General features: G+C 42.6%; 1 protein-coding gene and 1 long non-coding RNA gene across 3 annotated transcripts in view; one reads left to right on the top strand and one right to left on the bottom strand.

Annotated features, from left to right (window-relative positions):
* LOC134411508 (uncharacterized) overlaps window positions 1–16,568 on the top strand; it is a 128,404-nt gene extending 111,836 nt beyond the window's left edge. Inside the window, exons 2-3 of the long non-coding RNA XR_010026355.1 lie at window positions 15,822–15,906; window positions 16,476–16,568. This is a non-coding gene — a long non-coding RNA (uncharacterized LOC134411508). The remainder of the gene's footprint in view (window positions 1–15,821; window positions 15,907–16,475) is intronic.
* RALY (RALY heterogeneous nuclear ribonucleoprotein) overlaps window positions 1–25,985 on the bottom strand; it is a 278,971-nt gene that overhangs the window by 55,952 nt on the left and 197,034 nt on the right. The window contains exon 3 of one of the 2 annotated variants that reach the window (XM_063145266.1): window positions 17,536–17,594. The exons of the other annotated variant lie outside the window; for it this stretch is intronic. Coding sequence (XP_063001336.1) covers window positions 17,536–17,557 — 22 coding nt within the window. The 5' untranslated portion in view covers window positions 17,558–17,594. The remainder of the gene's footprint in view (window positions 1–17,535; window positions 17,595–25,985) is intronic. 2 annotated transcript variants of the gene reach the window in all.

Raw genomic sequence — 25,985 nt, 5'->3', positions numbered from 1 at the left:
CAACGTGGGATAAGACAGCTTCCTATGTCCCTCCTAAGCCGATTTAGAAGACCTGTGATTAGATTTATAGCCTCACTCTTTACATGACTCAGAAGCTGATATTTCAGAGGAGATTCTGAATTGCAGGATTGAGTTTGCCAAGAACGTGTACGGGAATAGTCTCGAGCTGCCTGCTGTGTGTGTGAAATCGGACACACACGTAAAAGTTGCATTGCATCAGGTTTGCCAACAGTGTGAACCAGAGTCGTTTTTCTTGAGACACCTGCTGTGTGAGTGAAATCGGCCACACATATAAAGTTGCATTGGGTTTGCCAACAATTTGAGCTGGAGGAGTCTTGAACCAGCTGCTATGTGTGTGAGATTTGCCACGCACTGCAAAGATGCATTGCATCACATCTCACTGCTCCAACATTTCCTGGACTAGGCACCCACTCAGGTATGTATTAACATCCATTTGTCTAGACATTTCAGGGTAAAGGGCCTTCAAAAATGTTGTTTAAGTTCTCATTAGTTCGCATTTTATGCTGTTTTTTTTCAACTCCCCATCTGCTCCATTAATGCCTTCTTATCCTTTCTGCTCTAGGCTATTCTCAAAGATTCAGGCATGTGAATTCCCATCTTTATCATTAAGCCTGAGAAAAGCAGATAGGGGAAAAAATCCCTCTAAATATCTCAACATCTTTTAAAATAAAAAGAGCGAAGTACTACTTCGCAATTGATGCTATGCCTCTAAAGAACTTAAATGCCAGTATCTCAAGCACCAGCTTAGGAAAGGCTCATTCTGCTATTAGTCTAAATGCTTCCCAAATTCTAATGGACCCTGAACAATGATATTTACAAAAGCTCAAATCTCTGACCAGCTGGCTTTACTGTAAACAATATTATCATAATCACTGCCAGTATGCTGAGTTCAGATTTGGAAGCATGTGGATAAACTGCCTGCAATCTCATTGAAAACAATGCATAGCAAAGGGTTGTGTAGGGTGATGAAGAAATGGAACTTGGTGGTAGATTTGGATGAGAGCCACTGGCTCAGGTGGTTTTTAGAATAGGATTAGGAAAATCCAGGCAAGACATCTATGAATGGATATTAACCACAATAAGCCAAAGAGAGATGATAACACATCTGACTGATAGATTGATGGAACCAACACTAGACCATAAAATCTGAGAGTTGGAGGCATCTAGACCAATCCCCTTCTGGATTCAGGAAATCCAGAGCTAGATCATCCCTGCCCACCCTCTGTTTAGACATCTCCAGCAAGAGAGAACTCACTACCTCTCTAGGTAATTCGTTCCATGCTCAAACTGCTTTTTACCATCAAGACATTTCTCCTAATGTTCAACCAAAATGTATGCTACTGTAACTTAGAGCTTTTCTACGCTCTAAGTTACAGTACACTCTGTAGGCTGTTAATCAGCTCTTAATCTGCTGTATCTACTTTCAGATTCACCGCAGAATTGAGATTCACACTGGTATAGTGGAACAGTGCACATACGTAAGTGACAAAAGTGGTTGCTTTCGCTCTCTCAATTAAATGCTGCATTTTCCATGATCTAACAAACAGTAGCAAAGCTGGAGGGTCACGACATCATCTAAAGAACCCATAAACAACCATGAGTAGGGAATGATGAGCACATGATAAATGTTTCTTGTAGAAAAGACCTTAAGAGAGCTTCGGCTATTGGGTGGTATAGAAATGCAATACATAAATAAATATAAATAAATAAAGTTCATCAGATCTAGCCCTACCCCCTGGGGCAACAGAGAACAAGTATTTGCCCTCTCCTGTGTGACAGCCATTCAGGTATCTGAAGAGTGCTATGGAACAGTCTGGACTCAAACCGCCCAATGTCCACTTCAAGCCCACTGTCACTGTAGTAGGGCTGATCTCAGGCTGCTCAGACTTCCCCATCATCTAAGTCTTCTGTTTTTACCTGGCCAAATAGCATTTCTTTTTTTAAAAAATAGAATTCATATAAAAAAGTATATTCTTTTTGTGCATTCATCCAGAAAAAAAATATGCTTGCCTGTTTTTAGTTCCAGAGCAATGAAAATTCCATAAACTTGCAATATCGTGCACCAGAACCTCTGCTGATGCAGTACAAAACCCATGATGCAGTACAAAACCCATGATGCAGTACAAAATGGGCAGTAGTATTTATACACAAAAGCATCTGGGGACTGTAATATGAAACAAGAAATTGCTAATGCAGGAAGTATGCCACAAAAAAGACCAGCTGATTTTTTTTTTAAACAGTAGCTTGTATAGATTAATCTATCAGTCATTAGGGAAAAAGTCCTCCCCTTTTGGAACGTTTTGCAGAGTTTTTGTAAAAAAACACACCCTGTAATAATTTCACACTACTTAGTGCCCCCTTTACTGTGACAAGTAAAAAAAGAAGAACACATTAAGCTACCGTGCATTAATATTTCATGCTCTGCATAATTGCATTGTAGAAATGAGAGTATTACACACTGTATGTAGATTAACCCCAGCATCGTATCAGCCACACTGGCTTATTGTTCCTTTCATTGGGGAAACAATGTTCTTAGTAACATCTTGGAACTATGCAGCATGCTACTAGATCCCCTTTCTTTGTAGTAAAGCTGCATGAAACAAAGAGGAATCCTTCTATTGGAAAGAGAATTTGGTACACACGTACTCCCCCACCTGTCAATATTGAGGTAAATGTCTAATCAGGATCTTTTTAGGATGGGAATTGATCCCGACACATGGTAGTGACTTGGCTGGTATAGCAAGTATGTGTGTCTATATGTATGAGAGGCATAGGCCCTATTCATAAGCACTGCTACACTGTGTTGCTGCTTCTATATGGTCTGGTCTCCATGCAGTAATGTCTGCAACCAGGAACAGTGTGGAATGGGTGAATCACATGGAAAGTTCCTTCCTATACCAGCCCCACAGGAAGGCAAGAGATAGTGGGAACTTTAGGCGATCCACTTTTCCTGTGTGATTGCCTGTTGTAGATGTTACCGCTATGCTGTGGAAACTGGACTTTCATACACCACAGCAGGATGTATGAAATTGTCAGGAACTCTTAACCACCGTCCTATGTGGTGAGTTGTGTTATTACCACTTGTCAGTGAAGAACCTTCTGCACTGATTTCATCCAGACTGGCCATTGGTTCCTCCTGGACAGGAAGGAGCTTAAGAGAACTTCCTGTCTCAGTGGAACTTTGCTTGACTTTTCTCCTCTCCCAGGCATTTTACAGCATATATTGAGTTTTAATCAACCCCAAATCTATCTTTAGGGCTAGCTGAGAGTTCAAGGTTGTTTTTAAATGGATGTTGTCATTGTATGTTTTTTAAAATGTTTTTAAATTTATGTTTTAATGTTTTGTAAACCGCCCAGAGAGCTTCGGCTAAGGGGTGGTATAGAAATGTAACAAACAAATAAATACTAAATAAATAACATCTGCCTGACATAGCTGTTGCTGATGTGTCTTGGGCCCTTTCTGAACTTTGTAGTCTTCTGGGAGGGAGGGGGGAGGATCTCATGATCATGAGATCCTCCCCTTTGTCCATGTGCCTTACATGGTTTGGGTCCAGGCTACCTGAGGGATTGCCTTCTCCCATATAAACCACCCTGTACACTCAGGTCCTCTGGGAAGAATCTACTGTACTTCAGTCAGTCAAAGTTAGGCTGACACTGTTACCCAGAGGACCTTCTCTTCCTGCTCCCAGACTGTGGAATGGCCTTCCGGAGGAGACTCATCAACTTAACAGTTTATTAGCATTCAAGAAAGCTATAAAGACTAATCTCTTCTGGTAGGCCTATCCGGTGGAAATTTTAGGATGTTTTTAGAATGTTTTTAGGATGCTTTAACAATGTATATTATGTTTTAATTCAGTTTTATGTATTTTATATTTACTGTTATTCCCTGCCTCGATCAAAATGGAGAGGCGGGTAAGAAATAATTCTTCTTCTTCTTCTTCTTCTTCTTCTTCTTCTTCTTCTTCTTCTTCTTCTTCTTCTTTTCTTCTTCTTCTTCTTCTTCTTCTCCTTCTTCTTCTCCTTCTTCTTCTTCTTCTTCTTCTTCTTCTTCTTCTGCTGCTGCTGCTGCTGCTGCTGCTGCTGCTACTGCTGCTGCAAGCGCAACATCCCGGGAGAAAGGATGGATGTCGCACCTGTCATTTTCTTTCTTTCTTTCTTTCTTTCTTTCTTTCTTTCTTTCTTTCTTTCCTTCCTTCCTTCCTTCCTTCCTTCCTTCCTTCCTTCCTTCCTTCCTCTCTTTCTCTTTCTCTTTTTTACATGTGCTCCAACGAAAAAAACACCACTCTTGCTCTCCTGCCAGCCCTGATGGGCACAGAGTGCCTGAAAAGCTCCATGACCCATTCTTGTTTCCCGCCTCCTTCTGTTTACTCATGAGGAGGCAGGACAAAGCCAGGATGGGCGGCCACATACCTCCTGTGGGCTTGCGACAATCCTGAAATTGCAGGAAGAACCTGGTTTTCCCAGGGAGTACTTATCCCTGGGAAAACCTGCGCTTGTCCCCCACTTGCTCCCGGGAGTCCCTGTGCACCATTTTGACACACAGGAACTCAGCTGTGACCAGCCCAGATTTTCGGGCTGGTGTAGCAAGGGCCTTGTTCTCCAATCCTGCCTTTTGGTTTGTCCTCTTCAGTCCTCCCTCTTTGTCTCCAGCTCCTCAATTGCTGCAGACTGCTGCTCACAGCACAGCGCTAAGAGAAACAGGCCACAGAGGCTTTGGCGGCAGCCTGGTGGCTAGCCACGTGAGACTTGGAGCTGGTGGCTCTGATGTCAGTGGGGTGGTGAATCTGCTTCGGGTTTCAGTCAGAACTCTAAAGGAGCCTTCCAAGGTGCTTTCCACACTGGAGCCAAAAGCCTCCACTGCTTGGAGGCTATGGTTCAATGCAGTCCAACAACAGGGGCAGATATTGTTAGGCACCAGCTGACACCCACAGTATAGTTGGGGGGGGGCACAGCTACTTTCTGGAGCCTCCAGGCCCCACTTTTCCTTGTTGTTGCTCCCTGCTCACCTGCTCCCTCTGAGTGACTGAGTAGTGAAAGGATAAGATGCAGTAGCCTCTGTATGCCCTGTCCCCTTTCTCTCTCTCTCTCTGAGAGGTAAGTGCTAATTTTGCCTAGAGTGAGAGGTGGTGAATAAGGAGCAGCAACAGTGGCAAGGAGCAGGAAGTGGGCGCATTCAGGGAGGGAAACCCAATGGGAACATCTTGAAAATATAAAATCAAATGTCACAATTCATATCAACACCAAGCAAGGATATAACACTTTGAAAATGGTTTGAAAACGGTACATGTAATGTATCCTGGGTCCGAGCAGTTGTCAAAACCATTGTAAATTGTTATAACACAGTAGTGTAGATCCTGCCCAGGAGGGGATCTACACTAGTATATGAAACGTACTTTTTACAGTCATTGAACATTTTGTTTTTGAACGATTTAAAATGTAGCAGTTTTTAAAATGTTTACTTACTTTTCTCTTTCCATGGGAAAGCATTCCTTTTGGCCACACTAAGAAAATAAATCCATTTGTTCTATTCCCCCATCTGCCAATTTCCCCTCCCACTTCCTCTTCTCTCAGAGACAATCCTCCACCTACAAACAATCCAGCAAGCAGCCTCCCAAAAGTGAAACTGGAAGTGTCTGCAAAAAAGAGCCTTGAAAGAAAAAAACGGCTCCAACTTTGGGCGCAGAAATTACATAAACATGCCCCCCAGGAATGCGATTGGCTAATTAAGAACTACAGGAAACCCATTTAATATGATGAAATTGGCCACATCATACCAATAGAACAACTTATTTCAGAGAAGTTCAAAATAAAAACTGGAGAACAGACAACAATAAAACGTCACACACTGAACGTCATGTGGCGAAATACTACCAAACATGCACTTAAAAATGGTAAGACACGTTCTAACTTGACAAGTGTAGATCCTGCCCAGGTCAGCCTTTCCCCACTCCTATTCTCCCATCCCAACCTGCTTTTTGTAACATCATCCCTGATGAAGAGATCTGGAGATCTTCAAAGTTTGCACATTTTTTGTGACCTTTGAGTTGTCTTATAGCTTTTGGATTCCTCCCCCCCCCCCCGACCATCATGGCTACCTTCATTTTTTGGGTGACTTAGAGAAATCTATGAGTGGGATTTGAAACAGGGAAATGATGTCAAGCTTCTAATATGGACATTTGTGTGCTATATGTGGTTAGCTGCTTAGGATAGTGAATTCTGCACTCCACACCGGTGCTTCAGTGAAATCATAAAATAAGCACAGGAGAGTGAGGCCTGGGGCAGGCCCAGAAAACAACATGAGCATGTGTATCCTGTATGCCTCCCTTAAGGTGCAATCTTATGCATGTTTAGATAGAAAACATCTCTTACAACTATAGGGTGACCATGTGAAAAGGAGAACAGGGCTCTTATATCTTTCACAATTATATAGAAAAGGGGATTTCAGCAGGTGTCATTTGTATGCATGCAGCACCTGGTGAAATTCCCTCAGAAGCCCTGCCCTCTTTTGTATCTGGTCACTCTAGGCAGGGCTCCTGCAGCTTTTACTGTTGTGATGAAGAGGGAATTTCACCAGGTGATGCATGCAAATAATAATAATAATAATAATAATAATAATAATAATAATAATACTATATTTATTTGTTACCCGCCTCTCCCTCTGGATTGAGGCGGGGTACAACACAAATAAAAACACCATAAAATACATACAACTAATTCAAACATTTTAAACCAGTGCATCATTAAAAGCAGCACACCATTAAAAAAGGCATCTTAAAATTCAACTGGGTAGGCCTGCCAGAAGAGATCAGCACATATGACACCTACTGAAATTATTTTTTCTATAGAACTGTTAAAAGATACAGGAGCCCTATCCTCCTTTCCATACGGTCACTCTATACCAACTACCAACTATGCTGGCTGAGGAATGCTGGGAGTAGTAGGACTTTTTCTGTCTAAACATGTATAAGATTGAATGCATGCTGGTTCTTCGTAAAACTTTCTTTTAGGGGCCTCTTTGCAAGTTTTATCATGCAAGACCTGAACCAATACTATGGGTATATATTTTCTCCATTCTTCCAGAAGTACAAAACAGAGCCATTTAGAAACCTCTTTGGCCAGGAAAACGTTCAAGATAGGGGGATATTAACATTTCCAATAGTAATTAAGGAAATTGTAAGTAATTAATTATGTTGAATGAGGAAGATGATTCTGTTGAGAACACCTGCACTGTATTTAGTCATTTGAATGAATGTTTTTGTAGATTTCTTTTATAAAACATGCCACATTCCCCACCTGGAGAGCTGAGCATCTTTAATGTCTTTTTAATTGCCTGCTTGTTAACATATAGGTTGACATGTTGCTTAACATGGATACAAGTGTTGTGAAATACGGCAGGTACTGCAAAGGCTGTGTCACATAAGCCACTCACTATGGGGTTAGATTAAACTCTCAGTGGCGCTGGGATAAACCCAGCATAAATCAGCAGCCGCCTGTGGGTTTATTCTGGATTTATACCAGCATAATAAAAAGCAGATGCTTACTCTATGGGGAGGAAACAGATTTGTGAGGGTGAGGCACATTAATCACAGGTGGTTGGAAAGTGGGCTAATGCCCCATCCTTAATACTCATTTTGCCAGCAAATAATTTGCTACAGTTGGAACATATTGTTATGCACACTCCCCGTCTCCAAGCAGGGATGTCTTCTTGGGGCAATGCACTTACCTGGGTTTGGTTTTCTTTGGAAGGAGAACACTTGTAATGTGTGCTTATTTACAAATAGAGCATAGGTGGAGGTACAGCTGAAGCCCTCCAACAGACAGCCAAGTCCACCATTTCTGCATCAGATATCCAGGGAGATAGCCAGCCCCTTAAGGCACCTACAGAGCCATAACACAGCCTTTCTCAGTTGCCGTCTCATTCTCAGAACTGCAGTCTATCCTTTCCTCCCATGGCTTTTTAGACACCAAGATTAAAACACCCCCTGCCAGGAATTGGGAGGAGGGGTTTCTGAACCACTCAGAAGGCCAGCTACTGAGGACAACCAGGCAATCTCCTCAACAAAAGGAAGGCACTTGGAAATTTTGCCAGGATTATTAAGTCAGTCTCCAGCACCCAAACCATTTCATTGGGTGAACCTGAGTTCTACTGTGATGAGCAAGAGAGAAAATGGTCTCGCTACCCATTTTTTCTATGTCATTCATATTTTTATAGACCTCTATCACATCACCCCTTAGGATTCTGATGTTTTAGCTTTCCCTAAAGAGAACATGCTCCTTGATCATTTTGGTTGCCTTTTTTTTTACAGCTTTTCCAGCTCTTGCATTTCCTTTTTCAGATGGGGTAAACAGAACCATATGCGGTATTCAATATGGGATGGCATCATCAAGGGATCTAAGAGCATTATGACACTGCACATTTTATTTTCTGTGCCTTTCTTAATAATCACTAACATAGAATAGAGAGCACACCAAATCAATGTTTTCATTGAGCTTTCAACAATGACCCCAAGATCTCTTTCATAGAGATCCCTTTCAGTGCACATAAGAAATTAGGAATTTTTTAAAACATCATTTTAGAACATGGTTGGGGAAACTTTTTTCAGCCCAAAGCCTGCGCTGTCTTGGCAAAAATAGGCAGGCCAAACCAAAGCATGGGACCCCCTCTCCCCTCTCCCTCTCACACACACATCAAAACACACATGTATTCACACACAGAGACACACAACCAGTTCTTACACATAACACTCACCCATTCATTCACACACTCTCATTCTCATATATATTATATTATTATTTTATTTATTTATTATTGCATTTATATCTCAGCTTTTTTCCTGCAAGGAACCCAAGGCGGTGTACATAATCCCCCTCTCCACTTTATCCTCACAACAACAACCCTGTGAGGTGGGCTGGGCTGAGAGTCTGTGACTGGCCCAAAGTCATCCAGTGGGTTTCCATGGCCGAGTGGAGACTAGAACCCGGATCTCCCAACTCTGACACTCTAGCATCTCCACCACACTGGCTCTCAATAACCCAATTATTATAGTAAGTATTTATTATTTATATACTCCTTTCCACAAAGAGCTTATTTAGCTTCTCTGCAATCTCCCACTCCTCTTTCAATCGCCAGCAGCCTCCTCTCACACTGCCGCCCGCCTGACTCTTGCCGGCAGGGTACAGGCTAGGTGAAGGGTCCTGAACTCAGAGCCCTCCTTCTACATTTATGTAATACCTCCTCTGCCAATTGGTACTATGCCAAACTCAAAACGGAAAGTCCCCTTTGTTGTCAGCCACAGTTAAACACGTGAGAGTGAAGTCTGTCCTTTGAGACTAAGACAGGAAAAATTAATTTAGCTTTGCATCCCTTAAAGGCCAAAGAATCCTGATATCAATTTCACTTTCGGAGCTAGGGGAAGCCACCGGAATGATTGGCAGCCCCCAGCAGTTGCTCTGAGGCTTTTGTTTTATGTACCTTGAACAGGAGAGAGGAAGGGAGGCCAGAATGATGAGTCACTTTTCGCTTTCAACTCCACAGAACTATGTGAGGGTTTCAGATGGATGCAGCTGCAGCTGTGAAGCAGCCCTAATGATAACCCTGTGGCCTGTACAACAGGGGTGGAGAACCTCAGACTCAGGAGCCACATTTGGCCCTCCTGGGGTACCAATCTGTCAGTGGATGCTGGTGGCTCTGATTTTGGTAGGGCTGTGAATGCATTCCTGCCAGAACTCTAAAGGAGCTACCCAAGGTGCTGAACCTGACCTCCAAACTAGGTTGAGCATCTTGGGTAGCTCCTTCAGAATTCTGGCTGGTTCTGACTGAAACCTAGAATGGATTCACAGCCCCACCAAAATTGGAGCCACCAGCCTCCACTGCAATTTGGCCCTCCAGGGTTCTACAGATGGCCACGCCCCTTCCCCTGGCCACACCCCCTTTCCCCTACCATTGATCATTTGGTAGTTTGCCAGCTTTTGTGCATTTTTTCTTTCCATTCTAAAATGTTGAAATGCCTCTCCTAAGGCTTAATGACTGGCAGAAAGAGCTTTCAGCCAAAATAGGTTGGTATGTTTGGCTCCACCCCTTTTGCATTTGGCTCCACCCACTACTCAAATGCTACACCCAAAAGCTTCTCTAAAATTGAGTATGGCCCTCTACAGATAGTACAGACAGAGCATTCAACTACCTCAGACTGGTGGGGGCAGTGGGATTCTCATATACTATTGAATGTTCTTTCCTATAAAATGCTCCCTGCATGTAGTTAACCAGCACATCAGGGAGAGGGCTTCACTTCACTTTTCTTCCTAATGTGCTAATTTACTACATTCGGGGCATTTTTAACATTGAGAAGTACACACACACACACACACTCCCAATCTCTTCTGAGTGTACCCTGGAGTGTATGATCCAGAATTCCACCAGCTACCACTTCATCCTACATAATACGTAGAAGAGTTTTTTGGCGGCTCCTGCAGTTGCTTGCTACCATGCTGGAATCCTTTACAATTATTGATGTTCTCCTCACTGATGGCCTTAGGCCAGGGCTGGTTTATTTGATAAGCTATATTTCCTTCCTGGCGTTAAGTGTTTTGCTTCACAGATTAGCTATTTAATTGAGAGCCAGGTGTCTTAAAGCCCCCAGAGGCCAGAGTCTTAGTGATGAACTGTCAGGGAAGAAGACAAGAAACCCTACTTCTCCCTCTTTGCAGAAGGCTCTCATTATTTCAGTGCAAAGACAACACATGGCCCAGCTGTTATTTCCTTCTTATCATGGTTGTTCACAAATGGGAAACACGATTCTTCATCCTGTACCTAAACTTGACACAGTAACAAGTTCCCAACAACTCGGATAATTAATTGACCAAAAAGAATCCCAGCAGGGCGTAAGTTCTGCAACAGAGGCCCTATTCAGAAGTTTTACGAATGCATAGGGACGTGCAAATCAGCAAAACGCAAGCTCGTAGAGTGCTCTGCATTCCACCTTGAAGCTCATTCCAGTGGGTTCATAGCTCTGTTTCTTCGTATGCACACACATTTGGTGCACATTTTCCCCCAAACATGAGCACACATTAGTTGTGCTCTTTTAAAAACGTACACACTTTTCTCCCATTGTTTGAAGTGTATTTGTGTGCATTTTTCAAATGTAAACAATTTTCATGCAGATTTTTCAGATGTATGCACTTTTGAATACTCTTTTTGTTCTGTGAATCACATCTCAAGATCTGAACTGTGTGGATTTTGACCACAGGTCACATTCGGATCTGCGTTGGGTGCCGGGAGGTGTGACCAGGGTGAATAGTGATCAAAAACAAACTGAAATGAATTTCTCATACATCTCTACTGATGAATTCTCCCAACAGATGCATGGGAAATGGGGCTCCACTCAGTAGACACACCCCTGATGCTACCTGTACTGACTATCTCTGCCCCCTCGGCAGGGATGGAGCCTTCAGGTGTACAGCTGGGTGTGCCAAGGCTTCCATGCAAGCTGAAACCCTGTAAGGTCAGGGTTCCTGATTGCATGGAGACCTTCATGCTGATGGCTGTATGCGTGAAGGCTCTACCCTACAGATATTTGTACTCTGTGCAAAGATGTCTGGGGTTAGGGCTAGTCAGTACACCCCCACTTCCCATTCGTGTGCTGGGAGCAGACACGAGTAAAATTTCTGAAGACAGCTATAGAATTAACTCTCTTCCTTCTCCACATCTCCCACTCCAAATGGAGGCCACATTACTGAAATGATACAGCAATGGAAATCAGAGCTAGGCATTCCAAGGCGGCTCCTGGGATCTAGAACTAAAGAAGCATTGACTGACTTTGAACAAGGCTATTGCCATAAAAAAACAAAAGCCACAAGGAGTTAATTTAGTCCACGGTCCACCATATATGCCACTTCTCTGAAACATGGAAAGGCATAAGAAAGAAAGAAGCCTTTCCCTTAAACAAAGGAGTAAGCTTTTTCTTTCTTATTGAGTAACTACTGTAAGCCCAAATACATGTAGAACTAGGGGGAAAGACACTCAGGTCAGGAGATATTCATTCATTCATTCAATTTATACTCAGCCTTTCCACCAAGTAAATGATGATCAAGGTGGCTAACAATCATAAAAACATTTTTAAACAACAACAACAACAACAACAACAGTACAGTTAAAACAAATACATTAAAAACACATGGCATGCAACATAGGCTTAAATCCCTTACATGGTTTACTCTCTTAAATTAAGCACAGTGTACGAACGCTCATTCTCAAGGCAGTGGGGCCAGCTCACTGCATCAACACCTGGCCAACCAGTCAATGAAGTACAGAACTACAGTGCATTTTGCTACTTTCAATAGGGTGACCATATTTTGGAAACCAAAAAGGAGGACAACATGGTTGCCCCCAAGGGGGCGTGTCCAGCACCAAGGGGGCGTGCCCACCCGAACATAGCCTTGTAAAACATAGATTTTACAGCACACATTTAAGACAAATCTGTTCTACATAGCATCTTAATGTTGAAATCACTGAAATAAAGAACAAGTGAGAGATTCAATGTATCTGAAATTAACTTCACTCACTCCTACTTTTGTAGGTTTTGCTGTACTTTGAAGCTTTTGCTCTACTCTCTGTGTTACATTCTCTCCTTCCCTCAAATATATTTTCTGACTGTATCTTCACTCATTGCAAGCTGCTGTTGTTGTTAACAAGGTTTGCTACTGGCCCCAGATCTGTTTCAAATTTTGTATGGCTAAAGCTCTACCTAAAAGCTATCATGGTGCCAACTTTCAGCTCTTTATCTTTAAAAATGACAGTTTTAAAAATAATAATTTTAAAACCTCATTTTTTAAAAAAATACCTAAAAAATCAATGGATGAACAGATCTGTTTCACATTTGGTGTGGCGTCAGCTCTACCTAAATCCTATCATGGTACAAAGTTTCATCTCTTTAACTTTAAAAATGATGATTTTAAAAATAATAATTTTAAAACCTCAATTTTTAAAAAATTCCTAAAAAATCAATGGATGAACGGATCTGTTTCAAATTTGGTATGACTAAAGCCCTTCCTAAGAGCTACCATTGTGCCAAGTTTCATGCCTTTATCTTAAAAAATGACGGAGTTATAAGCATTTTTGTTAATTCCCATTAGAGCTGCTCTTTGCAAAAAATATATATCCGGATTTCCCCTCCCCCTCCCGGATTCGCCATCACCCTACTTTCAAGGCAGAGTTGATATGCTTGCCCTTTGCTGAGATTTCTTCCCCTCTAGTACTGATCAAGCTGCTTCTTCCTGTGCCAAGCTGGGCAGGGAAAACCCCAGTTTATCAATGATCTCTCTGATAGGAGATAACAAAGGGATTCCCCTTTTATCGCTCAGCCTCAGGGGGGTGGGGCATAGGGAAGGGGCGGTGCTTGGACAGGGCAGGAAGTGGGGGCTGCAGAAGAGTGCTGAGCCCTCTGCAGGCTGGATTGGGTCCCAGCACAGGCTGGATTAAGGCCGTTTGCTGGAGGTTACGCTCACCTGTTCTAAGATGTATTTTCTGTTCGCCTTTTTGTGGGCCATGACAGATATTTTGCTACCTGAGGCAGAGCAGCAAATGGACCCCTGCCTCCAAGTCAAGACGCATATTTTCTAAAAATAATAACAAAGAATTTGCTACCTGTTCATGACCCCCAAAATCAGATGCATGTGGTGGCTGCCTCACCTTGCCTAATGGTAGGGTGACCATATGAAAAGGAGGACAGGGCTCCTGTATCTTTAACAGTTGTATTGAAAAGGAAATTTCAGCAGGTGTCATTTGTATATATGGGGAACCTGGTGAAATTTCCTCTTCATCACAACAGTTAAAGCTGCAGGTTCCCTGCCCTCTTTTAAATCTGGTCACTCTAGTATAGCTCCTGCAGCTTTAACTTTTGTGATGAAGAGGGAATTTTACCGTATATACAAATGACACCTGCTGAAATTCCCTTTTCTCTGCAACTGTTAAAGATACAGGAGCCCTGTCCTCCTTTTCATATGGTCACCCTACTAATGGTAGAGCCAGCAGGCATTGCCAACACTTTGAGAAAAAGGAAACTACACCCTGTAACTTCTCCCAGAATCCTCTGCATCATGCAAGTATTACTTCAATGAAAGATGTAGGAGATTTTAATTCCACTGTTATACTACACAGCAGTCTTCCCTAACCTGGTGCTCTCTAGATGTTTTGGACATCATGTCCCATGAGCCCCAGTCGGCTGGGATTTGGAGTTCAAAACCTGTGGAGGCTACTAGGGGCAAGGCTGCTATAGAAAAATGCACACCATGATAAAATCTGCACATGCATATTAATATATTGTATTAAAAATCCCAGTACTAGCCATTCCCCTGAAGAAGGCTCAAGGAGTTTTACAAAGAAATTCCCAAACAGTCCTGTAAGTTGCAAAATATTTGTTTAAGAGCAGAGCAGAGACTGCGGTCTGTTTAATGACTCAATCCCCATCAGTTCCTCTCCAGATTGTTTAAGGGTCTCACTATCTCTACCAGAAGATGGATGGACAACCTTTGGGCTCTTGTGTAATTCAGTAACTTCATTGAACTAGAATGACAGAACTGTGTGAAATAGTCCTTTGCTTGGCTGGGAATTTGGTTCTGATACTTGAGCTTCTTGAGGAGAAAATTGCTGGGAGAGTAGAATGTTGTTTAAAAATGAAGGGGAAATATTTAAGAGTTATTCAACTAAACTTATGAAACTGATGTTGCTTTCTGGGATTTCTTGAATGCTTTCTAGGGAACATATCCTGAAACGTGAATTTTTAAAATTAATATGTAAGCAAATAGTTTTTTGTAGGTCTCGAGAGCCAGTGTGCTGTAGTGATTAGAGCAGCTTTTCCCAACCTGGTGTTCTCCAGATGCTTTGGACCATAATTCCCATCAGGCCCAGCCAACATGGGCAATGGTCAGGGATAGTGGGAGTTTTAGTCCAAAAATATCTAGAGGGCATCAGTTTGGGGAAGACTTAATTAGAATATTGGGCTAGGACTGGGGAGATCGGCTTTAAGTCCACACTCAGCCATGTAGCTCACTGGGTCACCTTGGGACATCCACTAACTACCTCAAAGGGTTGTTGTGATGATAAAATGAGGCTGGGCTGGGCTGAGTCAGAACCACGTAGGCTGCCTTGAGGACAAAGGAAGAAAGGAGGAATATCAAAAACATCATTATCATCATCCCCCCACCCCATGGTTCTTGTGAAAGTGGTAAAAGTTCAGAACCTCATTTTTCCAAAGTATAATCTCCAAAATCAAGCTCATTCTGTGGCATTCTGAAATTAGGATTCTCTCCATTTCATTAAAGAGGTACAGTTCAACTTCTGCACCTTTCCCCTCGATGTTCTGATTATCATCATCAGTTTATGTATTTATCACAGTGATATCCCACCTTTTTCCTCCTAGGAACCCAAGGCAGTGTTCATAATCCTCCTCCTTTCCATTTTATCCTCACAACAACAGCCCTGTGAGGTAGGTTGGGCTCAGAGTCTGTGACTGGCCCAAATGGGGACTAGAACCCAAATCTCCTGACTCCCAGTCCCAACACTTTAGCCACTAACCACACTGGTTCTACCTTTCCTAAATCTACCTTTCCTTTTTTTTAAACGAAACAGCAGGAATGGGAAAATTGAGGGAATTCATATTTATTTATTTTCAGTATTTATATGTATCAAAAGAGATACATGCAATGATAAAAGAAGGAAAGAGTTCATGATTATGAAGCACATTCTAGTTGCATAGAGAAAAAAGAAGTAAAGGAAAATGTTTGATAGAACAGGGCTTACAAAGAAGAAAAGTACCGTATTTTCCGGCGTATAAGACGACTTTTTAACCCAGGAAAATCTTCTCAAAAGTCAGGAGTCGTCTTATACGCCGGGTGTCGTCTTATAGGGCGGGTGCTGTAACTTCCGAGCCGGACTGGAGAATCTGCGGTCGCCGCATATGGTTCAAATCCCCATCCTTCTGTTTAAGGCTTGCCTATATATATACACGCACACCGTTGCCCCCCTCCGCCTCTTTCTTTTTCTCCTCCCCCCCCTTTTTACTGTTTGGGTTCTGAGGGTGTCGGTGATTGAGGCAGGCAAAGGGAGCGCGAGCTGCTCACCTTCAACCGAAGCCACGAGCTCCTGAATTCTGTGTGTGTGTGTGTGTGTGTTGGTGTGTGTGAGAGAGAAAGCGAGCGAGAGAGCGCGAGCGAGCAGGAGGGAAGGAAGGAGGAGAGCGAGGGGGGGGAGGAGAGCGACCGAGCGAGGGAGAGAGGAGAAGCGGCTCAGCGAGCAACTCCTGATGGAGTCTAGCCCGGCAGCGCGCCACAGACACAGACTCGTAAACCGGGAGAGAATGAGAGCGCGAAAGCAGCACCAGCCTTCCTCAGCTCAGGCAGCCGCTTCTCGCCAGCTGCAGGCGCACAACTTTTTAATTTTTATTTGGTGTGCGTTGGAAGAGGGGTAGTCTTATACGGCGAGTATATCCCAAACTCTATATTTTAACTGGAAAAGTTGGGGGTCGTCTTATACGCCCAGTCGTCTTATACGCCGGAAAATAGATGTATCAAGACTGAAACATCATGGAAATCAAGGGGGAAAGAGAAAGGCCAAGTTGTGGACAGTTTAGAAGAATCAAAAGTTTTCATTAAATAAAAATAAAATAAATGGGAGCCATATGACATTTATCTCCAAAGTAAAATGAACTGAATCAATCAATGCAGAGGACAAGTGGAATAAAGAGAGCAGAATTAAATAGCAGTACAAGGATAGCAGGATGTATATTATATGATCTATCCTGCTAAGCTCCTCCATTTAATTTTGGAAGGCAGAGTAGTATAGCAGAAGTAAATGATCCATATAAAATACCATGACTAATTTTTGGCATGGAACCGTAGGTGGAGCTGGATTAGGAGGTGTCAAGCCAAGAGTCAGAACTAGATGCCAAGTCCAGAGCCTGCAAATTGTATTATGAAGTCCCAGCACAAACAGGGAGCAGTTAAAACACTTCCTATTGAGGAGAGCCAATGGCCAGCTTGAGTGGGTGGAACCATGCAGCATCCAGGAATCTTTTACTGCCTACAAAGTTGTTCTAGCCCAGCCTTCCCCAACCTGGTGCCCTCCAGATGTTTTGGATGCTAACTCCCATCAGCATGGCCAATTGTCAGGAAGGTAGGGAGTTCTAGTCCAAAACATCTGGACTAGTCCAAGTTGGGAAGGATGCTCCAGCCTGTAGCCCTGGTGAAAAACCTCCTATTGGTACCAACGGGCACTATACTACCATTACAAATGACAGGTGTGGCCCTGATTTCTAACTGAACCAATGGCAAAGGTTTAAAGCCCCACATGCTCCAGTTCTGAACTGCCTCCTCCCCGCCCCACCCCTGCTGGCTATTCATTAAAAAACAAACAACTCTGCAAGTCCAAACAACGTGAATAACGTCATGTCTAGTTTGGTTCCAAGACTGCGAAAACCTCAAAGATTTCAAATTACACTTCTTTCCCCCTAATGCTGGCGGTACCTCTCCATGCCTGGGAAAGCATGCTGTGTCGGTCTGTGTGGCTGATCCTCTCTCCGTGCCTGTGAGATGCAAATGAAGCACTCTGCTTGATAATTTCCTTAGAGGTACTTCTGACAATTCATGAGATCTCTCCCTTATGCGCCATTTCACCGCTCAGGTGGAAAATAAACATTTCTTCAATTTTCTTTTAACAAGCACTCAGCCTAATCCCCAACTACTGTGATGGCAGCGGTCTCCCTATTGTCTGTGAGCTGTCTTTGCGCCGTAGAGCAGATGATGCAACAGGATTTTGTTTGCTTGCTTGCTTTGCTTATGGTGTCTGCAAGGTGTTACATGGTTTCAAAGCGTTGATCAGAATAAATATCGACAGAGAATGGGACTGAGACACAAGAACTGCCAATGGTTTATCATGGAGAAGAGGGGTAAATAATTTCTTGTGCAATCAAGAGATGAGGGAGAAATTAGTCTAGTCTGCATTTCTAAGTAAATCAACCAATTCACACTTCATGGACTAATATGTGTATCAGAACACAGTTCTTCTTTGGATAGTGCACATCTCCAATTTCCTCAGCTCAAACATTGTGTCCCAAAATGAATATATTACAGAATGTTTTATGCAACTTACGTTAGGAAAAGTTGCAGACAAAATGGCATATGCTAGGTGAAATTGCATTCAAAATAAAGGAAAATGTTCATGCATTTGAGTTTTTTTTAATCATGGACTTATGCAGAAAATAGATGGGACCGATTTCGGATTGAATGCATGGGACATTGACACAGAACAGAAATAATGCAATTCTGTACATGTTTCCTCAGATATAAACCCCATTGAATTCCATGGGACTTACTCCCAGATAAATGCATATAGGTCTGCAGACTCAATGTTCTTGCTCCTCAGTGCCTGTATCTACAACATGCAGATTTTGGGGCAGCATCCAATGGCGTCATTCCACAATTTGAAATAGTGCTCTGCTGAATCTCTCCATTGCACAAGTGGTTTCCTGTTACGCTTGCACAACTGTTGTACAAGGTCTTGCATAAGATTGTGTAAGCGTGATATGCACAACAGGTTGCACAATGAGTTTCACAAGAGTTATGCGCAATGAGTTGCACAAGCATAATGAACAACCGCTTGTGCAATCATGCTTCTGCAAATGTAAATTTAGCTGGATTCTTGTGTTCAGAGCCTCGCTTCCGCTAATGCAGCAGCCAGATTGATAGCTGGAACAGGGAGGTTTGAGCATATAACACCAATTCTGGCCTGCTTGCATTGGCTGCCTATATGTTTCCGAGCCCAATTCAAGGTGCTGGTCTTAACCTATGAAGCCCTACATGGCTTGGGACCGCAATACCTGATGGAACGCCTCTCCCGACATGAACCTACCCGTACCCTGCGCTCAACATCTAAGGTCCTCCTCCGAGTGCCTACTCCGAGGGAAGCTCGGAGGATGGCAACAAGGGAGAGGGCCTTCTCAGTGGTGGCCCCCCGACTGTGGAATGATCTCCCCGATGAGGCTCGCCTGGTGCCAACGTTGTTATCTTTTCGGCACCCGGTCAAGACTCTTCTCTTTTCCCAGGCATTTTAACAGCATTTAACAACGTTAAGTTTGTTTTTAATGAACCCCAGAATTGTTGTTTTTAAATGGATCCTGTTGTTTTTATGTTTTTAATTGTTAATTAATTGTTGTTTTTAAATGTTAATTAATTGTTAATTAATTGTTAATTAATTAATTGTTTTTAATTGTTAATTAATTGTTGTTTTTAAATGGATACTGTTGTTTTTATGTTTCTGATGTTTTTTTAAAAATTTTGTATACTTTTTAATGTTTACCATTTTTAACTGTTGTAAACTGGCCAGAGAGCTTCTGCTATGGGGCGGTATATAATATAATAAATAAATAAATAAATAAATAAATAAATCATCATTTGCCCCAAAGGAATGACACAGTTGGATCCTGCCTTTTACCCCAACTTTGGCTTTGCAATCAGCAGGCCTCAGTCATGATTTGGGAACTTGGGTTAGCAGTTCTTCTTCTTTCCCCCACCCTTCCTCCAGTTGTCGCTCCTTCTTTGAAGGTAAGCATTGTGCTGGGGAAGGTGTGATGGAGGGAGAACACCGGGGAGCAAAGCACCAGGACTTTTTTCAGACCAGGAGTGATTATCACATCTCCTGGACTGCCAGGATAATTGACAGACCCTCCTTGCTCCAGCAAGTGAATGAGGCGATAAGGAGCCTTTTTTTTTTTTACTATTGTTTTTAAAATGAGGCTTTTTTGCTACAAGTTTTTACTATTGTTTGCAACAGATTAGCACAGAGGAAGTCAAGTGATGTAGAAAATAACACAGCAGAGTCTGGTTACTTGCCCCCCCTTTTCTTTGATGGGGTTGTGATTTTATGGTTCCAGTTTAAATGGTAACAACGTGTGGTTGGTGTTTGTTGTCATCAATGCGTATGCCGCTTCACCAGATTGCAGACTGCTGGTGGAGAGAGCGCAGGGTGGCCCAAAGCCCACGAGTCAGTTCAAGGCCATCTCTGGCATCTTCAGCTGTGCCTGCTGAAAGAGTATGCAGATGAGCTGCCTCCTCACCAGACTTAAAATACATGTATCCCTAAAATGAAATGCAGTGCAATGTGACAAGACTGTGTGAGTGAATGATTTTCGCTCTATATCTGATAGGGGCTTAAGATGAGATCCCCAAAGCCAATATTAAGTACTCTAAAGGAGCACTCATATTCAACAATTGGTCCACATAAATCTTTTGTAGATTCTTGAATACTGTCTTTTGAGTCCCTTATTAAAATTCTTTTCATTCATTTCTCATTCATTAAACAAAAAGAGAGGAGAGAAAGCAGCACGGACTTCATGTTCTGCAGATAAATGCAACAAGTAGACTTTTCTATAGTTTCCATTCCTAATCGCCTCAGAAATCTCTCGTGTAGGCCGACATGCTTTTTGACAGAAGCAAAATAAATGGTAAAGGTCAATTGAATCAGATAAGCTCCTTTTGGCTGCACTTGCATACTCAGAATTTTATGGCTAACATTTAGCTTATGCTAGCAAAGGTGCAGGGGAAGAGTGGAGGGACGTTCTTTGGAAGAAACAGAATCTTAGAGGAAAAGTTGAAAAAATAAAGAACAATTAAACCAGAATGTCATATATGGTCCCATTGGTATGCATGATTACATAGTGAGCAATGGGACATCCGGTCATGAATTTATCTCATTAAAAAACCCACACACTTTTCTGTGATGGTTTGGATCCAGCTCATTAGAGGCCTAAGAGGACCATCATTAATGGCTGGCCATGACTAATTTGTCTGGAATTACTCTGTAATTCTTTCTCAGTCATGTCCTAATAGGCAAACACGATGCTCTCTCTTCCCTGTCTCCAACTTGTCCTGTTATGCACCTCATGAGATAGCTTCTCATCAGTAGCCTATTGACTAGATTTTAGTTAATGAACCAATGTGCCAAGAGCACTAATGTCATGTTAACTGCAGAGCGATTTATTCCAGAGCAAACAGAATCCTTGGCACATGAACTTCCTTGCAATGTTCGGCAGCAACTTTCTTAATTGAATATAGCCAGATCTAAAGATAAGCATGTCATTCAGAGAACGTGGGACTTCACAGTGTGTGCATGTGTGTGACAAAGGGATAGATTAGTTGCAAGCACCAGTTGCCAACTGTGCTGCATGAATAGGAGCATCCACTCCCACGATACCTTAAGGAACGACTAAGTTCAAGAACAAAATTGCTATTTTCAGGGGTGAAAAGGCTTTTGTTTCTGCAAGATTTTGAAGTATTTACAAATTTAATTTTACAGTAATACGAGGTTGCTTTTTAACCATTCCTTTTTAATTTCCTGAAACCCCTTTAAAGGTAAAAGTATCTCCAAAAGATAAGGAACAGTTGCTTTCAAAATGGGCTAAATTTGTCCCTGGGAATGGTGCCGCCTCATCCTCTCATGGTCTTTTTGGGAGGCCCATGGGGTCAGCCATCTTGTTTCTCCTTCTGTCTAGCCTTTGGAAACAACATAATATGATCACATAGTCTCATTCTCAGGGATAATCCCACTCCCATTTTGACAGAAATCTCTGGCGTGGGCTGGTCCATGAAGTCACGAAGAGTCGGAAACGACTGAACGAATCAACAACAAAGCAGGTACTATGCCTCCTAGCCTCTTGGAGAGGCTCTTAGCTTTACAAATATTGTAAAAATAAAGAAGGAAATGGGTTTAATCTATATTACCACAGGTTTACCAAGAACCCCCACCCCTATGAACCACACAGTTTGAATTACTAAAAATAAAATGAAGTTTGCGAGATCTAAGTAAGGGCTTGTTACACATGCCAGATTCAACTTACGAACTGACTAATTTTGAATTTCAGCAGTATCACTAATATAATAATAATAATAACAATAACAATAACAAAAACAACAACTTATAGTGATGTTGATAAGGCTCATAATTGTAACCTATGGCTGCGAGAGCTGGACCATAAGGAAGGCTGAGCGAAGGAAGATAGCTGCTTTTGAACTGTGGTGTTGGAGGAAAATTCTGAGAGTGCCATGGACTGCAAGAAGATCAAACCAGTCCATACTCCAGGAAATAAAGCCAGACTGCTTACTTGAGGGAATGGTATTAAAGGCAAAACTGAAGTACTTTGGCCACATAATGAGAAGACAGGGTACCCTGGAGAAGAGGCTGATGCTAGGGAAAGTGGAAGGCAAAAGGAAGAGGGGCCGACCAAGGGCAAGATGGATGGATGATATTTTGGAGGTGACAGACTTGACCTTGGGGGAGCTGGGGGTGGCGACAGCCGACAGAAAGCTCTGGCGTGGGCTGGTCCATGAAGTCACGAAGAGTCGGAAGCGACTGAACGAATAAACAACAAATACATTTGAGACATATACATGCCTGTGTTCCATACCACCCTCTTTTCTCATGATTCTGCAACTCAAATTACAATTGGAAGCTGGGGGACATAGGTTGCTCCTCTGTCTCGCTTATTTACTTGGCTTTTACTGCCACCGTAGTGGGTGGGCAGGGAATGATGTGTCTCCTCCCCACCCAAGTTAGTTTTCTAAAGCAGCTATCCAAGGTGCTGAACTCATTTTGGGGCTGTGATTGAACACTTTGGAGAGCTCCTTTAGAGTTCTGACTGGTTCTGACTGCAACCCAGAGTCGATTCATTGCCCCACTGAAAGAGGAGCCACCAGCTTCCACTGCCTCTATCCCTGGTACTTAGAATACTGTTATGGGTGTGTTCCAAGCACCAGGATCATAGGAAATTTATGACAATTCTACATGAAGCTTTTATCCCTTTATCGAGGCTTATGCTTCAGAATTATTTATGGAATTAAGATCGGCTCTTTTACATGTGCTTTCCCCAGAGGTTCGTTCTCTCTCTCTCTCTCTCTCGTTCTATATGCGTCATTATACAGCCACTAGATGGCAGTGTGATATAGCAGAATTGTGCAAATACATGAAGTATGTCATAGCGTAAAGCCCATGTTGCCACAGGTCCTAGCAGTGTGAGAATGAGCGGATAAAAACATGTTTGTCTGTTTCCATTCTGACTGGAAGAACTGTACACTTTTTAAACAAATCTACTACAAATAATCAGGCAAAAGTGGAAAAAAGATGTTCTCTTTAAGAAGAGCATTTATAATTTCTTTAAGTTGAAAAGCTAAACCTCCAGTACCACAATTCCCAGAATTCTTTGTGCATCCCTTGACTGAGTATTACCCTCTACCACCACCAATATAAATATTTTTGTGGCGATGCTTGAAGCTTGTTTTCCCCTTTCATAATTGGCCCCTTCCCCCCATCACCTCCTACCGAAAACAACTCTCAGGATGCTTTGTGCTCACTCAGACTACTTTACCTCAGCTTCTTCTCACTGGGCCTGTGGTGGCTCTTTTCTTGAGGGCCTTCCTCCTTCAGCCAGTCTTGGCTCAGGGCTTTGGGGTAGGCCCAGGATGGACCTGAGAGGGGCTGCGGAGGACCAGTTTCAACTCCAAAGGGAGTACATTCCAAACTTTAGGAGCAACACAGAGGAAAGCCATTTCTGCTGTGCCTGACAAGGAGAACTTTGCAAGTGACTGTGACTTTAAAATGGCATTTCCTGCTGATCTTAATAACCAAGCAGGTTCATACCGAGATAGGTGGCCCCTCAGATAACCCGGCTCTAAGCTATTTAGAGCTTTAAAGATGATAATAACACCTCGAATTGAGCCCCGAAAACTATTGGGAACCAGTGCAATTTTTTTTTTTTTTTTTTAGTATTGAGGAGATGTGATCACAATCTCATGCACTGGTAGCAGCCTGGCTGCTGCATTTTTCACCATTTGAAGCTTCTGGACACTCTTGAAGAGAAGCCCCAGGTAGAGCACATAGCAATTGTCTAACCATGATATAACTGAGATGTGGATAAGTGTTGCCAGATCGGAGGATATTGGTCGCAAGTCAGCTGATGGATGAGGAGGCCTTGCTTTTTTGTCTTTCCCTTGGAGGCAGCCAAGTAGAAGGACTTCGGATGGAGACAGTTCTGGGGGAGCCAAATGGTAGTTGAGCTCAGCCAAGGTGATGGAGGGGCCCTACTGCTTTGCGTCTCCTTCTGGTGTGGCCATATGGCTGCAATTGGTAGCAAGGCCTGCTTAAAACTCTTCAGTGCATGAGACATTTGAGATGTTTCTTTTTCCCCAAAAGAAAGATGAGGCAGTTATAAACAGCCATTTACCAAGTGGCAACTTTCCACAATCTGTGCATGTCATCGCCTGGTAAGCCTCTCATCTATCTTGTCAGTTTTGTCCTGAAAAGCATTTAGGGTTGCACCCTGTACATAAAATTCTATTGATTTTCAAAGGGATTTAAGTAGTTCGCATGTAGGATGAAGCTTTGGAGTGAACATAACCCTCTTGCATATGTACTGTTTTCTCAGGGTCCCTTTTAAAATTTCCTGTATGTCCCCACCCAATCCCACCCCCATGCACACACTGACCTTGTTTCACAAAGAGCAGCGACACAAAACCTTCTACATGCCAATTTAACAAACCATAATGACAAAAGATCACCTCTTTTGAATGTCTACTTAACCAGAAAAGGACACATGCTAATCATGTTTCCTTTCACATGCAACCCCAGTGGCACAGAATTCATGTCCCTCCAGCACAACCCCATGTGGCTGCAGACGGCATGCGGACACGTGAGAGGACCAATCAGGTGGGTTCCAGCTCTTTTAAAATCGCTTGTCTGCCTGTATAAATAACTGTTGCCAGCTATTGTTACCTCCCAGTCCATAGCAGCATGCAAGGGGGATTGATGCAGCTGAAATCAACGTAGGAAAGTCATTCTCTTTGTTCCATCCCCAAGCTGTTTCCTAAAGAATGGCAGGTGAGCATTCAAATATATTCAAAAATATTTACGGATGTGTATGCAGTATACTGTGAATGATACAGTTTGTGACAACAGTAACATATAGCACAGACCGACCCCTGCTTGGCACATATACAAGAGTGCACCATTTTTCCCCCCCCAGGCTGAAAATTGGCCATGTACAAAATTAACTTTTCAGACAGTATGGCTAGGAGCATGAGACACAATGCCAGCAAAATGGAAGCTAGGGCATAATGATAATGAGGACAACCACAGGGACCACAATAATGCAAACCTATTATGAGTCAGGTACCAACCAAGAGCATGGGACAAACCGATCGATTGGTTAACAGTATGTGATATTTGCATATTAAAGAATCTGTAACATTTAGAAGTGGCGCTTTTGTCAGGGGAACAACAACAGACATGAATAGCTGCAATTACACCAGGGCAGTTGGCAGCTTTTCATCAGGCACTAAATGGCGGAGCGAAGTGATTGAGTTATCCTACAATGAGTCACAAAGCGCAAAGGCGGAAGAAAGGAGGTTTCCCTGGAGAATGCCTACCATCGGCCACTTGCCCAAATAAAACCTTCTCAGCATCTGTAACCACTCACTGAAACTTCAGTCTGTTGCAGCAAAAGTTGCTTGTACTTATTCAACCATGCCATCTTTCCCCTATGTCCACAGAAATTACGAAAAGGTAAATATCATGGACACCAGGGATGGATGACTTGTGGCCCTCCAGATGTTTTGGCCTACAACTCCCATCCACCCTAAGAAGCATAGTCAAGAGTGAGGGATAATGGGACTTGTAGGCTGGAGGGCCATAAGTTGTCTACTTCTGATGTACACTATTCAGCCAGCCCAGAACATTGCTCATTTTATTTCGTTTAATTTAATCTCATTTCATTTCAGAGGATTTTTGATGAGCTTAAAAAATAAATAAATAAATCCTAAAGTGGTTTATAAGGTGAAATCATGATAAAATACAATAAAGCCAATCATTAAAACAATAAAGCAGAAATGAAACAATAACATCTTATTAATATAACTAGGGGCTAGCTGAC

Source organism: Elgaria multicarinata, chromosome 1 (genome assembly GCF_023053635.1).
Source record: "Elgaria multicarinata webbii isolate HBS135686 ecotype San Diego chromosome 1, rElgMul1.1.pri, whole genome shotgun sequence".
Taxonomy (NCBI): domain Eukaryota; kingdom Metazoa; phylum Chordata; class Lepidosauria; order Squamata; family Anguidae; genus Elgaria; species Elgaria multicarinata.
Note: the sequence above shows the minus strand (reverse complement) of the source record. Positions and strands in the feature narration are given on the sequence as shown.